Below are 17,406 nucleotides of genomic sequence, written 5' to 3'. Positions count from 1 at the left end.
ATAGTGCTCAGGGCAGCCCCAGGTCCGGGCCTTTTTTCCGCTCTGTACGGGTTGGATGCCCCAGCAGCTCCTGGGGTCATTGGTGACATGCTTTGCAGGAGTAAGATCAGGGCAAAGCCTTTGGTTGACAGGAAGGGATTCTGTCCTGGCAGAGATCTCCAACAGGTGTCCATCCTGCCCTCTTGAGCTGGTGCCCAGCGTTCCCGGTCTGATGTGGTAATTAGCAGCACAGCCTCCTGGCTTGGTGTCACAGTCAGGAGCCCTCCTGACCACATCCTGTTTTGGTGGGGCAGTAGGGAATGCATTCTTCTGCCTTGCTGTCATTGGCAGAGTGCGTTCACACCAGGTTCTGGATCCTTTGAGGCCACCAGGGGCCACATTCTCCCGGTTTGACGTCACACGCGTGTGCTGGCTGGATGTCCTAGTGGATAGTGGTCACCGCTTTCTGGTTCTGCTGTCCCTTGGGATTGGCATTTATTCGTCTGCTTGGGAGGAGGGGAGTAAGAAGCAGCCTGAGGAGCCCTCAGCACTTCCCATGTTTGGCAGCAGGTTCGTTTGGGAGGATGTAGCACCTTGGGGATTCCTTTGAGAGCTTCAGCAGGAGCTCTGTCACAGCTGTGTACACCAGGCTGCCAACATCTGGATGAGAGCTCCCAGCTGTTTCTAAAAACCTACAGGATATTCCTGGGTTTCCTATGGCAAATGAAAAAGTCCCATCAGTTAATGCCCCAGGTGAGATCTGCCCACAGTGCCCCATAGAGACATGTGATGCTGTGGGGGACCAGACACCATAGCCCTGGAGAGGAGAAGCAGAACTTGGTACCTTCTAATGCCTTAAATGTGTTCTTTGAGTCATTCCCCCATTTGTTCCGGGCCTGCTCTGCCAGGGATATTGGAGTAGAAAGATGACAGGCCCCATTCCTGCCTCACAGAGTAACCTTCCTGAGCCCAGGGGTGTGGGCACCAGTGGTGGGAGTGTCTCCAATGCAGACAGCTAAGGGACCAAAGGGCACGAGCCTTTCCTTCTGGGTTGCATGGGGCAGGATGAAAGTGCTTCGATGCTCTCTTGCACCTAAGCTTGTTAGGGTGGAATAGGGAAACTGATCTCCCTGCCAGTACCCCACAGGCTCTGGATTTTCCCGGGCTAGTGTCAGCCAAGTGTGTGTGTGCTGTGGTTGGTAGCCTGGGGTCTCCAGCCTCTTTGTAAGTCAGGTCCTTTGCTCCACCTGCACAGCCAGCCCTGGCGGGTCTGGCCATCCTGCCTTCTGGCCCTGGCATCCCATCAGGCCCATTATCTGTGTCTTTCAGCTTCCCCCAGGCAGCCTGAGGACAGCCTGTGCCCCAGAAGCAGGATGAGAAGATGGCAAACTTCCTGTTACCTCGGGGCACCAGCAGCTTCCGCAGGTTCACACGGGAGTCCCTGGCGGCCATCGAGAAACGCATGGCGGAGAAGCAAGCCCGCAGCTCGGCCAACTCGCAGGAGAGCCGGGAGGGGCTGCCCGAGGAAGAGGCTCCTCGGCCCCAGCTGGACCTGCAGGCCTCCAAAAAGTTGCCAGATCTCTATGGCAACCCACCCCGAGAGCTCATTGGGGAGCCCCTGGAGGACCTGGACCCCTTCTATAGCACCCAAAAGGTGACTCCCACCTTCCCCACCCCCTTCCCTTCCAGGCACCTCCCTGCAGTGCAGCAGAAGAGAGAGGGCCTTCCCTCCATAAGGACTGTGTCGGGGGCAAGCTCCCCTGGGCTTTGGGGTAATGACTCACTGTCAATCTATATTCCAATCACCTCAGTTTTGGAGTTCTAAAATAAAAGACAGGAATTATGCAGTCCAAGCTGCTGGTCTGGTGCTATGAAGCAAAGATAGAGCAGCTTCTGTTGACATCTTGCCTTCTGGCGGAAGCTTCCTTTGAGAATGACCTGTGGCTGGGTGTTCACCTCCCTCCTTGGGACTCCGTGGAGTCCTCCCTGTCAAGAGGTATACACGTGAATTGGAACTAAACCCTGAGTCCTGTCCTGGATCCAGTGTGGGCACAACATGTGGCCACCTTTCCTAACTAGGGACAGTGCACAGCCCCCACACTCCACCCCTCTGGCAGCATGAAGTCACCAGGCATGGGAGAGGCCCACAGCAGGGCCGTAGCAGCAGCCCCTGAGCCTTGTAGACCTGAAGAGGGGCCATGAAGACCACTGGAAAATCTCGGGGTGGAGGGAGAAAGGATAGTGATTGCTGGGGGTGTAGTATGGTGGGGTAGTTGTTCTGCCCTTGTCCCTCCTGAGAGTAGGGAGAGGAAGCAGCTTTTGTCCATTAGGGCAGGTGACTCCAACTTCCTCCCAGGAGCTAAGTTCCCCAGTCTGGATCTCCTGCCCTGCACTGCCCTAGCCTTCTCTGTGAGGACCATGTGCCCCACCTTGCACCCAGCCACAGACCACAGACACACAGGACTCCTTAGAGGCTTAGACTCCCACCTGCTGCCCACACTTCCAGGCCTCCCTGTTAGAGGGAGGTGGGTTTGGACCTGAGGAGGACCTTTCTCCAGAAAGTACCAAGGATAATGGCGGGTGCTCACATATTCTGCAGCCAGCCTCAGGCTAAGGAGGCACTTGAGGGGCAGACAGGGCAAGTGTGGTCAGTGTGCCCGCGTGTGAGCACACGGCAGGTGTGAGCACACATGCCTGTGTTACCAAGTGCTGAGCGTATGCAGTGGTGGTTTGAGACTGTTTAAAAGCCTGAGAGTGTGTGCGCATGGATGTATACGTGAGTGGACACACGTGTGAAGGGAGTCCCCTCCCCCAGTCTATATAAACAGGAGGAAAGGAAACCTTGACCCTGGTCCTGCTCCCAGGCAGGACCAGATAAACTTCCCCTTGGTTCAAGTGACTGAAGTGGGGTGAGGGTTGGGGGATGGGCAGAGCTGGGGTCAGAGTTATTAGGCTGGAAGGTGGGTGATCTTATGTCATGGTTGGTGAGAGCTGGAAGTAAGAACTGGGGTTGGGGTTGGGCCACAGCAGGCAGTGAGTCAAGGTTACGGGGGCCGATGGATGGTGATTAGGTTGGAGTTAGCTGGGGCAGGCAGGAGTCACTGCAGGTGGACCTGAATGAGTTTGGGTTAAGGGTGGCCTTTCAGAGACTGGTGTCAGCCTGGAAGGAGTTGGGAACACCATCTTTTCTGTCCCTATGTCTGAGAATGTTTGAATAGTGGCTCCAGCTGTGGTCCTGGCCTTGAACTTCCTGTCTCCCCTCGCTGATCCCCTGGCCACTCTGCCTATAGCCCTGTGGGCTGATGGAGGCACTGCAGCAGAACTTTGGGTTCTAATCTATCTGGTCACCTTGTCTCCCCTGCCCAGATAAACTAGAACCTTGTGTCACCAGCTTTGCCCTTGGACAAATGAGATCCCAGACCTGTGCCCATCACACATCTGGGCAGGTTGGGAAGACCTCTGTCCTCTGGGCTGCTGGCCCAGATTCCCACCTGCTGTGCTCACAGCTCCACCTCCAGCCCTCATTGCTCCCACACTGCTTGCTGCGCTGCTCTGTAGGCAGAGATCTTCTAGAAGCCAAGCGATGGGGTTCCCTTGAGCTGCTCATGATTCCCCTAGAGGGAAATGCTAGGTTGTCATTTGCCCTCGACTCCAAGAGACAGGGTCTCAGGAAAAGCTGATGGTTCAGTGTTTTCCCCTTCCCTCCTCCTGAGCCATATGTCCTCCCAGTTTACCCATCCCCCCGGCCATACCCTTATTCCCAGGGAGCCTGGTGGGGAAGCCTTGCAGGTCCAGGAGAGGTCAGTGGAGGAAGAAAGGGATGGAGGAGCCATCCCAGGTCTGGGCCTCTGCTATGACAACAGTGGGGTAAGGACCATGGAAAACCCCTACTTCTTGGGGCTATAATCTTGAAACCAAACTAGGTCTCAACCAACCTGACCTTACCCTTAACTAGGTTGCTCCCCACCTCACCCATGAGTGAGGCAATGGGGATGACTAGCCCGCTGGGTATGCTGGCTGTCCTTTCCCGCTCCTCTTTTTCCCAGCTAGCCATAGTCCTAGGGCTCTGACAGCTTCCCCCAAAAGCCCCTGTCTGCAGGGCCTAGGGGTTGCTGCTCCTGACCTCTCACGGCTCTCTGTCCACAGACCTTCATCGTGCTGAATAAGGGCAAGACCATCTTCCGGTTCAGTGCCACCAACGCCTTGTATGTCCTCAGCCCCTTCCACCCTGTCCGCAGAGCAGCAGTGAAGATTCTGGTTCATTCATATCCTTTGCAGTTAATCCCTGCTGTGTGCACCCAGGGGGACTTCACTGGGACTGTGCATAGGGTGCTTCCCCCACCCATCCCTTCCTAGTTTAGAGCCAGAGGTGGTGCCAACTCCCCACTGCCTCAGACAGACAGCACAGCCACCAAGGAATGGCTGGTTGGAAATGTAGAAACTTGACCCTACCCTAGACCTGCTGAGCCAGCATCTGACAAGATCCCCAGGGCATTCCCGGGCATATGGAAGTTTGAGAAACCCTTCCGATCCTTCAGGAGAAGAGTATCCCAAAAGACAAGCTCCTGAGGACCAGTTAGCATGTCCTGGCTCCACACATTCCCACCCACCATGACCCCTGGGCCTTCTACCATCCCATCCACATGCAGGAGGGACCTTCAAGCAGGTTCCCCAGGCTCAGACAAGGAAAAGCCATTTCCCAGTAAAGAGGCCTCCGGCTTATCTCACGTGGGCATCTTTCGAGGGAGGCAACACTTGCTTTTGGACGAGGTGTTGACAAAATGTTTGCAGTTTCAGAGCATCTGAAAGAACTCTGGTTAGCGTTAAATTACATAAACCACAGCCTAAAAAAGCTCCAGCCTGCAGAGAGTAGTGGAGTGGTGCCGTGGAATAAGGGCCCCGCACTGGCTTTGGGCCTGAGAGGGGCCTCATCCAGGCAGCACAGAGGATGGGGTGCCAGGCTTTACTCATGCCTATTCTCTGAATATCAGAGAAGGGGCCTCACACACAAGCGGAGCTTCACAGAGAGGGAGAGGCATGGACCAGGGCGAGGGCATGCTGCTTGATTCAGCCGGGTGCCTGCTGGTGGGTCTGGTGGGCTAGCCCTACAGAGCTCTCCAAGGTCCCCCTTGGCTCTCCTCTTTGAATGGGCATTCCCCTTGGGAATTTTACAGTTCCCTAAGAGTGATAGGGCAGCTACAAATAGCTGTCATTCCTGCCAGACGGTGGTCACAACGGGGGTGAAAATGACAAGCCAGAAAGGCAAGCTACTTTTGTGCTCTGAGCCTGTCTCCGGCCTCACTGCAGGGGCGTGGCCTCCCTGAAAGCATCCGCGTCTCTCACCTGGGGCTTCTCCTCCAGGTATCTAACCAACCCAGCACTGTTTGGCAGCCACAAAACCCCCCAGGGATGCAGCGGCAATCCCAGAGCCCCTGCCAGGAGCTGGGCTGGGCCACAGGACCAATGAAAGGTCAGGGAGACCGATGGGCAGGCAAGGGAGGCAGGGGGCATGGTGGAGTCCCCAGCCTGGCCAGAGGGTCCACTGAGCAGTGACTTTGAGGCTGGAGGTACTGATTGCATCTGGCAGGACCCATCCTGAGGGCTCTGAGCCAGCCTCTCTCCCCCAAGGCAGCTGCCCCAGGGAGGTGATCAGCATCCTGGAGGCCCTGTGCGCGGGGCTCCCAGTGGCTGCCTTGGCCCTCCACTGCCTAGGGATAACACATTGTTGGTCCTCGCCAGCGCCACCTAGTGGGACTTGTGGGCATTGGGGGAAGAAGGGGCCCAATATTTGTGGGGTTTGCCCCTCTGAGGCCTTGAGTCCTGACATCTTGAGCCACACACCTTGAGTGTATGGTGCTGTCCTAATTATCAGCATCAACACCACTAGGATTTGGTAGGAACTGCCGAATCGGGCCCCACCCCAAAACCTGTTTTAGCAAGATCCTCACTGTGGTTGCTTCCAAATGCCGGCCTGTGAGGGCCACCTCGGTGTCACCCAGGAGGTTTGTTTAAAAGGGAGATTCTTACGCCTTTCCAGACCAGAACCACCAGTGCTAGGCCAAGGAATCTACGAGCTCTTCCCACATTTCCTTTTTTTAACAGTTGAGGTATACTTCCTATATCATACAATGTATCTAAAAGCACACAATTTAGTGGTTTTTAATATATTCAGAAGTTTATGCAGCCATCACCTCTACCTATCATCACCCCCAAAACAACCCTTGTGCCCACTGGCAGTCCCAGCACATTTTTTAATGAACAGTCAGATTTGATGTTTTGAATTGTGGAATTTCACTCTGCTTAAATTTTTATATTCATCCAAACATCTATTGAGTCCCCTGCATGTGCTAAATTCCGTGCCAGGCTCTTTGGAAAGGGCAGGGAGGACAAAGGCACATTTAGAAGAGGGCAGGAACACAGCCTGGTGAGGAAACCTGCTCCCCTAGAACAACCGAGAGCTCCCCCACCTCGCTAGCGCTGCACCGTTTCCATTTCACTTTGCTCTTTGCTCTGTGCTTGCAACGTGTCCCTGGGAAGTTGCTGAAAAAGTAAATAAGGCACGTAGAATTATTTTTTTTTCTTACATATTTTTGTAATAATCCTGCCGAATGTATTCCTGCCGGGATTAAATAAAGGAGACCCACTGGTCTCCAGATTCCACGGCAGTCACATTCAGAGAGGCCTCGTGTTCACAATGAGAAGCATTTTTGCTTTCCTGGGTGCCCAGGATCTGCTCACAAAACCCTCCCACGTTTCTCTACCAGATTCAAAGTGGGCAATCAAACTGTGTGTGTGTGTATGTGTGTGTGTGTGTGTGTGTACGTTTGTTCAGTAGCACACCCTCATGAAAATACCCCCGTGGTTAATTCCCTTCTCTTTAGAAGTCTTTAGACTCCCTGGGATTTGAAGACTTAAGCAGTCCAAGTTTCAGGCATTCCCCACAACCAGCGCTGGCAGTCCTTGCTGGTATTTTAATCATGAGGATGGGAGTGGGTGTTTGGGACAATGACACGACAGGATTGAAGATGTTCAGCTGAGCTCAGGCCTGGAGAGCTGGCCTTTGCCTCTGCCCACACAAAGGACCAGCTTGATCATCGGCCTGAAATTAGCAGGCAGTGCAAACAGGTATGCTTTGGCTGGGCATTCAATTGACTCATCTGTCTGGTATTGGCCGCATGCTGGGCTCCATGGGGGACCTGGGATGCTTTGGGCAGACTCACATGGACTAGGGGCTCAGTCTAGGTAGGAAGAGACCTTGCTCACACCCGCATATGCACATACACACACACACACACACACACAGAGGAATGACTGAAAATAGTGTCTGTGCTGTCCTCAAGATTGGGAAACCAGGCAAGATTCTGAGCTGTCAAGTGGCAGAGGGATGAGAAGCTGCCTCACTTACTCCAAAGCCATGGGTAGGTTTAGAAAAGACAAAACCCAGGTAGAAGACTGAGAATATAACTCAGTGGTACTAGGAGGCATGCGGCCTGGGGTTCAATCCCAGCACTGTACACACAAAAACCCAGATAGACATCTCCTGTGGTTGCCACCACAAGCCCAGCTCTCCCCTTAGCCTCCATGTTGGAGTTCTCCCTCCCCTCTGTGTGTCCAGCCAAGTCCTCTGGTCCTGTCCACCCTTCTCTTTGCAGAAGAGCCTTTACTCCTTGCTAAGGAGAGCTGTGAGCAGTCACCTAGAGCTGGGAGGAGCTGGCTGCCCAGGGAAGGTCTGGTTGTCCTCAGTCCCCACTGCTTCCCCAGGGCCAGCTGGGTGACTGATTGATGGAGGAACTGTGGCCAGTCTTGGTGCCTAACTAAGCTTCCTCTAGAAGCTTCCCTGCCCGGCCCAAACAGAGCTGTGTCTAGTTTCTCATAATATCCCACCTGGGGGCTTTTCAGGGGAATGGCTCTGCAGTCTCTCACACAGGACCAGGCCCTCACGCTCGGGTGAGGTTTGCTCTTAAAAATGACACTCCATTTCACCCCCTTCTGGCTGTCAGTATCCTCACTCTTAATGGAGCCCTTTACCTCATTTGGTGTTCGTATTTCCTGTGGGTAACATAAACCAGATGAGGAATAGCCTACCTGCTTGGCGGATCAGGGTCTGAAGTCATGTGATTCGTGCAGGCCCATCCGTCTGGAGGCAGAGAGTGGACCAGGTGGCCCTGGGTGTCCTTGTGCAGAGAGGGAGCCTCAGAGGTGAGGCCCAAATGGGAGGAGGGATGAGGCTAAGGACTGGCCCTGCCCCCCATCCGCTTTGCACTGTGTACAGTAGTCTCCTGTTGCCGTTGGAACAGATGGCCACAGACCCCAGTCACTTAAAACAGCACACAGTCTGTAGGTTCTCACTGGGCTAAAATCAAAGATGGGTAGGGCTGAGTTCCTTTTTGGTGGCTCTAGGAGAGAACCTGTTTTCTAGGCTCCTCCCCCTCTCTAGAGGCTGTTCACATTCTGTGGACCAGGACTCTTCAAGCCAGCAATGATTAGCTGTGCCTTTCACAAGACTCTGACCCCTGCTCCCCTCTTTCATAAGTACTCTTGTCATCGCATTAGACCCACCTGGAGTATCTAGGATACTCTCTCCACCCCCAAGATACTTAAATTAATCATATTTGCAAAATTGCTTTTGTGATACAAATATGTATTCACAGTTTCCAGGAATTCAGAAGTGGTCAACTTTGGGCAGACTATTATTCTGCCTAGGACAGTAAACTGGAACTTCACGTCTTCACTCAGTTTTCTCATCTCTTAAAATGGAGACAGAGTCCCCACCTCATCGGGTTGTTGAGAGAATCAGTTAACAGGCTCAGAGAGCAGAGGAGGGTCTCAAGATGAGTGCCTGATCCACCTCTGAAATCTGGAAAAGGAGCTAGGCGTGGCCGTGGAGATCCTTGCAGGCAGAGGGCTGGGAAGATGCCCATTGAGGGAGGAACCCCAGTGTGCCCTTCGGCCAGGGTGAAACCAAGGGCTTCCTTGAGGGCACTAGAGCTGAGCATTCCTGTAGGCCATCCCCGATTGGCTGAGAGAGGTTCTCAAAGCCAGATCACCCCCTCAGCTCCCATGAGAAGTAGGAGAATTCGTTATCAACTGGAGGCTGGGTCTCGGAGGCTGACTTCCTGATTGCCTGAACTCCTAGACGGAGGACTGGAGGTGGGAAGAGCATCTGCCCGGTTAGATTCCGTGAGGAGCCACCCTACTCTCTCCAGCCAGGGCAATCGGCACTGGCTACAGAGGCCTCCCCTCCAGATGAGTGGCACCGTGCAAGGGAGGAAAGAGCAGCCCCTGGAGCTCAATTACCGCAGCTCCTGGGCTGCCTGTGGGAATCGCCTTTGGCAGTTGTGTGCTCAGGGCTGAGGCCGGGGCATGGTGGAAAGCACAGCCTCTCCTCTTGGGCTGGGGAGGAGATTTGTGAAGGCAGCATCGGACCCCTGCCCATGGCCAGGCCCCCTGGAAGTCCCCTAGCCCCATGAGGCCCAGGCTCTGCTCCTTGCTTCTCTTCAGGTCTTACAAAAATGAGGAAGAGGTGGAGGAGGTCATGGAGAGTCCTGTCCAGCCTGAGACAGCGGCCAGAGTCAGGGGTTCCACAAGGCCTGGGGCCTTCACTGTAAGGCCAAGAGCCCCCAGGGATGTCCAGGACACAGTCCTGGCATTTGAGGAATTCCCCTTGTGGTGGGGAAACAGGGCTTTGTCATTCCTTGAGCAGCCACACCTAAAAGAGGAGATGGCTAAATGGGGGATGCCTGATGTTCTGGGGGTACTGAGGCCAAAAAAGTCAGGGCAGGATGCTGGGGGCGGGGGTTTCCTGCTGAGAAGGACTTTTCTAGATAGAGCAGAGGACAAGAGTGAAGAGTGGGTGCAGCAGCAGGAAGCAGCCAGGGAAGCAGCCCTCTGCTCCCCAGGATCGGTGAGTCCCCCTGAGGTGAGTTATTTGGCAGCAGAGCATTCCTAAGCAAAAGCCCACCTGGCCTGCTCCCCTAGAAGTGAGGGAGAGAACTTAGGGCCCTGCACACCCGGGCTTTTCCAACCCAAGGAGCAGTTTGTAAATGCCCATCTCCTGCTCACACAACCAGCTAAAAACCTCTGAGGTTTGAGATCTGCCCTTTCTCCTCCCCTTCTTCTATGCTGAACCCTACAGAGTGGTGTCAAGTGTCTGGAGCCTGCTAGGGGCTGTGGAGCAGGATGGGGGTCCTGCAGCAAGTGCCAGGGAGAGGTCAGAGAGTGACCTCGATAGAGAGGCATTGTCATGGACTGGTCACAGAGTCTCTCTTACTCATCTGGCAGCCCTGGGCTACAGTGACAGCCCCACAGGCACAAACCTCGGTGGTGGTGGCGCGGCTGACCCTCTGTCCACAGATTTCCTTGACCCCTGCGCCACGCTCTTCAGCATGCTCATCATGTGCACCATCCTGACCAACTGCGTGTTCATGGCCCAGCACGACCCTCCGCCTTGGACCAAGTATGTCGAGTGAGTATCTTCCGCACCTGTCCTCCATTTGGCTTCATCCTTTCCTTTTCCACTGCATGCCATGGTCCCTAAAGTCACTCCAGAAGAGGACTGTGTCCAGAGCCAGAGATCACCCCCATCTCCAGGCTTGGACCCATCCTCTTTTGCCTTCGCCAGTCCTGCCAAGCACAGGCTGTAACTCGTTGGGGAGTTTCTCTTGTCAACCCCTAAAGAGAATTGATGACATTGGAGAAGCCTCTGAAATAATAAGAGTAATTCATTGAGTACTTAGCGCAGGCCAGGCACTGTGAAAAGAACAATAAACATCACCTCCTTCAACCCTCTGGCAATCCAACAGTGTAAGTGCAGCCCCTGTCCCCATTTGACAGATGAGCAGACTGAGCGTTGGAGCAGTAACTGGCCTGACATCATGCAGTGAGGCAGCATGGCAGCAGGAAAAGGCCAGGGCTGTCCCCACTTTGGTACCATATTCTGCTGCCTTTTTCAAGTTTTTTTCTTCTAGAACCATTTGCACAATTTGAGAAAAGTGCTTCTGGCCTTTCTTTCCCAAGTAAGAGGGGGAAAATGTTTCTAAGAAGGTTCTAAGCATTTGACTAAGCACTTTGAGAATTATTGCACCTGGCTCCTGTTTTTCAGAGACTGACAGAATGTCCAATGCCCTTCATTATAGAAGTGACTTGCCAGGTTGCTCTCCATGTTTACAAAGGACCACGTCATGCTGGAGGTGCCGGGGCTGTGTCCAGCTGCTCCGAGACCTGGGATGTGGTCCTCTCCCATTCTAGCCTTGTGAGACAGTACCAGCATCTAGACATTTTAGATCCTGCAGGCTTCTCCAAGCAGATTGAGTACCCCCCACTCAGCCTCATGTACTGGAATATCAACACCCTTCAAGTTCAGGGTGGACAGCTGGACCCACCTACTTTATAGGCAGTTGAGGAGGGACCAGGTTCCCTTTGCTAGCTACTGAAGATCCATACACCTGGGTGAGAAGCAGCGACTCTGCCTGTCTATGGTATATCATGGTGACCTGGGACCTAGGCACGTGGACCCCCAGGGCTAGGGTAAGGAAATAGGTAGGGATCTTCTTACACCAAGACAACCAAGAGAGAAAAAGGAGAGTTCATTGGACACAGAGAAGGCACTCAATAAAATAAATGGGAAGATGGATTAGTTAGCCAGATATTTGGAACAGAATTGTAGTCCCCAACTGCAGATCTGCCATGGGATATTATAGAGAGCCTGATATGCTAGCTCCTGGCATGGGGTGTTGATGCAGCTTGTACCAGGAGGAAAACCTGGTGGGACTGGTCTGTGGGCTTCAGCCTCCCTGAGAACCCTGATGGACCTCTCCTTCCCAGGTACACCTTTACTGCCATCTACACCTTTGAGTCTCTGGTCAAGATTCTGGCTCGAGGCTTCTGTCTGCACGCGTTCACCTTCCTTCGGGACCCATGGAACTGGCTGGACTTCAGTGTGATTGTCATGGCGTAAGTATCCTGTTTGCTGCACCATACTGTGCTGTGCCAGGCCACACTGCGGGGTCTACACAACCCCTGCCCAGGCCCCGGGCCTTCTAGGCTTCCCCCCTGCAGGCTTCCTGTAGCTCTGAGCTCAGGTTGTAGAGCAACCAGCCTTGGTGCTATGGCAGCAGGAGGATGGGCGAAGGCTCCTCAGCCCATCCTGGTGGGAAGAGGCAGATCCATGGTAGCTCAGGTGGCCATGGTGGTCAGGCTCCTCGTCTGGGGCCCATGAAAGTTCCATGCTCAAGGGACATCATTAAGTTTCTGTTTTAGCATCCTCTTCCCTTTCCATTAAGAGAAACCAGTATTATAGCCCCAAATCCCAGGCCCACTATGATCAGTGACCTGGATTCCAAGGTGATTAAGAATAAAATTACAGTAAGGGGATCACTTCTCAAGAGAAGTGACTGGATACACCCAGGAGCTCATGCCATGTGGACCAGGGCAACTGCTGTCTCAATTCAGAGGCCCTGCGTTTGGCACATGGTAAAGCACCTGGTCACTGATCCAATCCAGTGGATCCTCACGCTAGCCAGAGACATGGGCTGGAAGAGGCCACTGAGCCTCATTTTACCAATGAGAAAACTAATGCCAAAGATGCACAGGGAGCCCACCAAAAAGTGGACGTGACCCCCGCCTGCCGCAGCCCTGGATGAGGCCTCACTTCCTTTCCCAGGACACCTTTGCATAGGGGTCAGTGTTGAGGAGGTGCTGTGCCCAGGATGTCTCAGGGATCACATGGGACAACTGATCAGGTGGATGACCCTGTCCTGCAGAAGTCCTGATCAGGGGCTCAGCCATTAACTGTTTCTGCAAGCCGAGGACTCAGCATGTGCATCTCACTAAGGAGAGAACTGGGAAGATTCTCCTCCTACCCTGGCAAGCCCTTGATTTCCCGCACGTGAAAGGACAGCGTCATGTTGTTGGGATCAGAGGCTCAGCTAACTCCTACTTTCTGAGATTCTTGCATTCACTGAATCTACCTATTTGTGACAAAGTCTTTAACTCCAGATGGAAGCAACCCTGAGCTCAGCCATCTGTGGTGAAGGGAGACAGGGACTGGACTCTGCTGATGGGGGGGTACTTTCAAGCTTGGTGGAGACCCTGGTTTTTAGAAAATGCATTAGAACCTGTTTCTAGACAGGCTGTTTGTGAACTCGCTCCAGCCCTCCGTTTTACAGTTTGAGAAATGGAGGCAAGACAATGCTGCTTGCCCTTGTGTCGATGTAGCCCCGAGTAGAGCCGAGTGAGCAGGGAAAAGAGTTGTGGGAAATGAAGTTGCAGAATCGTGTGATGGGGGATATGTTACACCGTCCTTATAGGTCATGTTAAGAGAAAGGAGCAATGGTGCTACTGGGGGATACAAGCGGGCAGACCTGTGACCTGATTTACATTCTATAGAGTCCACCCCAGCTACTGTGTGGGCTGCAGAGTGGATGGAGAAGGAATGGAGGGTTTGGAAAATGTTGAGAAGCATCCAGGATGAAATACTGAGTGGGCAACTGGATATTCTCATCTGGAGTTCAGGAAAGAGGTTCAAGGTGGAGGTAGCTACACAGATGGTATACAAATCCAGGGGACCAGGTGAGGTCATATAGGAGTGAACGTGGCTATGGACTGTGCTGTGGGACACGCCAACATCTTGAGTCAGGAAAGAAGAAGTTCAAGCAAAGAAGACTGGAGAGAGTGATATCCAGAAAGACATCCAAAAAAAAAAAGAAAGAAAAAAAAAGCATGATCCAATTGAAATACACCTGGAGGAGGTTGAGGAAGCAGATGGCTAAGGAGGGACTGTTGGGTTTAGAAAGGTCATTGGAGCCCTTGACAAGAGAGGTCCCAGTGGAATGGAAGGATATGCACTTGGTTAAAGAGTGTTCAAGAAAGGGGGGAGGGGAAGCATAGACATATAGACATGGTTTTTATGGGGCTTCTATAAAGCAGAACAGAAAATGGCATGGTAGCCAAAAGGAAAAAATAGGTCAAGGGAGGACTTTGGAAGAAGGTAGGCTAATGGAAATGATCCTGTAGCGAGAGGACATTTGATGGTGTAGGCAAGGGGTAGAGATTGCAGGAACAAAGCCCTTGAGCTTCCAGAGGGAGCAGGAATCCAGTGCCTTGGTAGAAGGTTGACTGACCTTCAGCCTAGGGAAGGCAGAATTTCAGGTGGAGATGGAGATGTATTGATGGAGTTGATGATGAGAGAAGGAACTTCTCTTCTGATTGCTTCTATTTTCTCTGTGAAATAAGCAGGATCATCAGTGAGAATGGGGTGCTTGCCTGAGGCTTGAGACAGGGAGAACCCTGTGTCACAGCCAGAAGGCTGTACCGACTGGGGGACAGAGTCTGCTTGCCAGACTGGGAGCTCTGGCTCTAAGGTGCCCTATGGGCCAGGGGCAGCGGTCTACAGGGCCGTGAGGCCAGGTGACAAAGAAGGAAGGAGGCTTTAGGCAAACAGAGGCCAGTATGTGCCTGAGCCTTTCCTACCTCCCCATCCTGGAGCCTAAGCAAAGCAATGTCACCACAGAGATGCTCCCTACCCAGGCAAAGGAACAGCCTTCCTCACCAAGCACTTCACCAGAACCAGGCACAGCAGCAGAACAAGAACTCAGAGGCTTAGATAGCATCTCGCATCCGTAACACACTCACTCTCCATGAGGCTGCCCGGACACAGTGGAGTTTCAGCTTTGTGCTCTTGGTGGGACTGGCCCCACAGCTTTGGTTGACAGTGATTCTGCCTGACGAAAGCCAGCTCATTCCTGCTTCTGAAGAGCATTCTGTAAAATATGAAAAGGTTTAATACCTTAGGGTACCTGGGATGATCAAAGAAGTCTTGGATGGCAGAAGTTCAATTCAGTGAAACTTCCCATCCACCCTCCATTGTACAGATGGAGAAACTGAGGCTCAGAGAGATCCTACCATGTGCCCAAAATGAATCAGTAGCAGTGCTGGAACCAGAACCAAATGTCCTACCTCCTGGCCAGGGATGGATGGGAGAGGTATCCCCTGTCTGGTGTTTCTGGGCAGCTATCAGCCTGATGCCCCACCCCACCCAATTGAGAGGTGATGGCGGGGTTGGGGGAGTGCTTGGAAGCCTTCCAGGCTCAGCTTGCAACCCTCCAGCCAGAGCTCCTCCTGTGGCCCCCCTCTTGGCTGGGCATTACCTGTTAGTTAGCACAGCCTCCCACCTTCTGGGGTTGTTATGGAAACCAAACCTGGAGGGGAAGGAGGGAGGGTAGAGAGGAGGGGTGGCAGTCACCCGCAATTGCTAGCAGCGTGGGTTTCGCCATCTCAAGACAAGGGTGGAGCAGCATCTGCCCCTCCTCGGCCTTCAAAAAGGCTCCCACGGTGCTGGGGCTGGTGTGCCAGGGTAGAATTCTCAGGCACCAACTCTGCTTTCTCTGAGGCAGGGCCCATAATCTCACCCGACCTGTCTGCCCCTGGCCAGTCGCTTGGCCGTAGCAGAGGAGTGGACTGACTCAGAGGAGGGTTTTGCCATGTCCCATACCGCCCACCCCTTCCCCTTCTTAAAACTGGCCCTGTGCCCTGACACATTCAGGGGCCCCAGGAGAGGGCTCAGTGGGGTCTGGGGTCCCAATATGGGAGGCAGCCAGACACCAAGTTCTAGGTAGAGTGCAGCAGCCAGCAGGTCCCCATGTCATAGACATGGTCCCAGACACACTGTGCCCTCACCCAGCCCTGCCTCCTCCTTCGAGACTCCCTCAAACCCACAGCTGCCCTCCCACACAAACACACCACCAGTCCCACTCCCACTCCCAACCACTTGGCCAGCTTTGGAAGCCTGCCAGGAGCACAGATGTGTTCCTCCCTGTTCTGTCACCCGCCTATCCTTGTCACCTGGGGATCCTGGCTTCTCTGTGCTTGGCATCAGCTGCTGAGGAGGCAGATGATTAAGTGGAGGGCAGGTGCTGTCTGTGCTGAGGACCCTGAAAGTGAGGCAGGTAAGGATAGGCAGGGTCTTCCCTAGAGACACCAGGAAGCCACCAGGGCTCTCAGGGATGGGAGGAGAGAAGCAAAGACAGTTGCTCCCTCTCTGACCTGCACAGTGGTCCACTGACCCCCTGTTACCAGAGGAGCAGTCTTGAAGTCAGTGTTCTGAATGAGAGGATGTGCTGTTCCAAGCCACACCCAGTAGACCAGCAGCAGGAGGCTGAGCCCACAGCCTCTGGGGGCTGACCCATGGCTTCCATGACGTGACAGCGTTGGTGGTATACCAAACTCAAGCTCACAGTCCCATGGCAACTCCATATCTAGACAGAGACTCCAAGAAGAATGTGGGACAGAGGATTTGGGTTCTGAGCCATTGAGGAACATGGAATAACTCTCGAAAGTTGAATTAACGGCACATATGGGCCAGAACAAGGGAGGTGACTTCTGCTCCCCTGTGAACCATGGGGCTGCATCTGACTGCTATGGTAGAATTTGCAAGCTAAAGTGAGTCCAGGAATGGACACTCTGCCACAGGAAGGGTCTGGTGTAACCAGAGGCAGAAAAGCTCTGGGGATGTATCTGCAGACTCCCCATCTCTGTAGGGATAGGTGAGTGAGGAGGGAGAAGGCCCATTTACAGAGCCCCATGAAGATGGATGGGCCCCACAACTGGAAGAGGATGTTGGTGTCAGCCTAGTGTCAGGGCTTGACCCAGTGACACCAGGACATGGAGTCTCTTGACAGCCTGCCAAGTCCTTTCCTGTAGATACCCGTGGCCTGAAGAAGAATTCAGAGGCTCCGAGCAGAGTGGAAGGGCCTAGAGGCCCAGGCTGCTTGGCAGAATGAGTGCCCACTGTCAGGCCATTCCTGACACTTGCCCAGTGTTGCAGGGCTGGTGTCCTGGTCCTGACATCATTCAGACACCTGGGTCAGACACTCTTGGTTAAACATCAGACATCCTATGTTCGATGTTCTTTGTTAAACACTGGACACCTTCAGTTAAATGTCAGACACCCTGGATGCGAGGCCTTTGGTTAAATATCACCGGTCATTTGCCATTGTCCCAATGGCTTTGATCACACACTGTCCATCTGTCTCTCAGACATCCAATCTGATCATGTGGCCTGTCCACTTCATGTCCTCACATTCTGCTTGTGCAGTTCCCTTCCCCCAAGAAACCAATGCCTCCTATGACTGTGGAGCTCGAGATGGACAGCTGTCCAAGTCCTAGATGGGAGCCCCACAGCCACTCAACCCTGAGGACCATCACTCAGACCCATGCAGGATAGACCATGAGAACTGTTCACCTCCCAATGTCACTCCTGTGGAGTCCCAGGGTCATCCCTGGGCAACACCAAGAGTACAAGGATGACCCTGTGGTGGGGCACTGACATCACCAAGGGGACCCTCATTCAGCACCTTTCTCTTCTTGGGTTGGCCATTGCCTGTCAGTAGTTAAAGAACAGATATTCAGGCAACCTCCCTTCCCTTCTTA

General features: G+C 53.5%; 1 protein-coding gene across 1 annotated transcript in view; it reads left to right on the top strand.

Moving 5' to 3' along the window:
- Window positions 1–17,406, top strand: part of Scn5a (sodium voltage-gated channel alpha subunit 5) — a 95,389-nt gene that overhangs the window by 15,705 nt on the left and 62,278 nt on the right. The window contains exons 2-5 of the mRNA XM_076869103.2: window positions 1,309–1,633; window positions 4,126–4,244; window positions 10,355–10,444; window positions 11,803–11,931. Of these exons, the coding sequence (XP_076725218.2) occupies window positions 1,361–1,633; window positions 4,126–4,244; window positions 10,355–10,444; window positions 11,803–11,931 (611 nt within the window). The 5' untranslated portion in view covers window positions 1,309–1,360. The remainder of the gene's footprint in view (window positions 1–1,308; window positions 1,634–4,125; window positions 4,245–10,354; window positions 10,445–11,802; window positions 11,932–17,406) is intronic.

Source organism: Callospermophilus lateralis, chromosome 1 (assembly GCF_048772815.1).
Source record: "Callospermophilus lateralis isolate mCalLat2 chromosome 1, mCalLat2.hap1, whole genome shotgun sequence".
Classification (NCBI taxonomy): domain Eukaryota; kingdom Metazoa; phylum Chordata; class Mammalia; order Rodentia; family Sciuridae; genus Callospermophilus; species Callospermophilus lateralis.
This window is presented reverse-complemented; position numbering and strand designations above follow the sequence as displayed.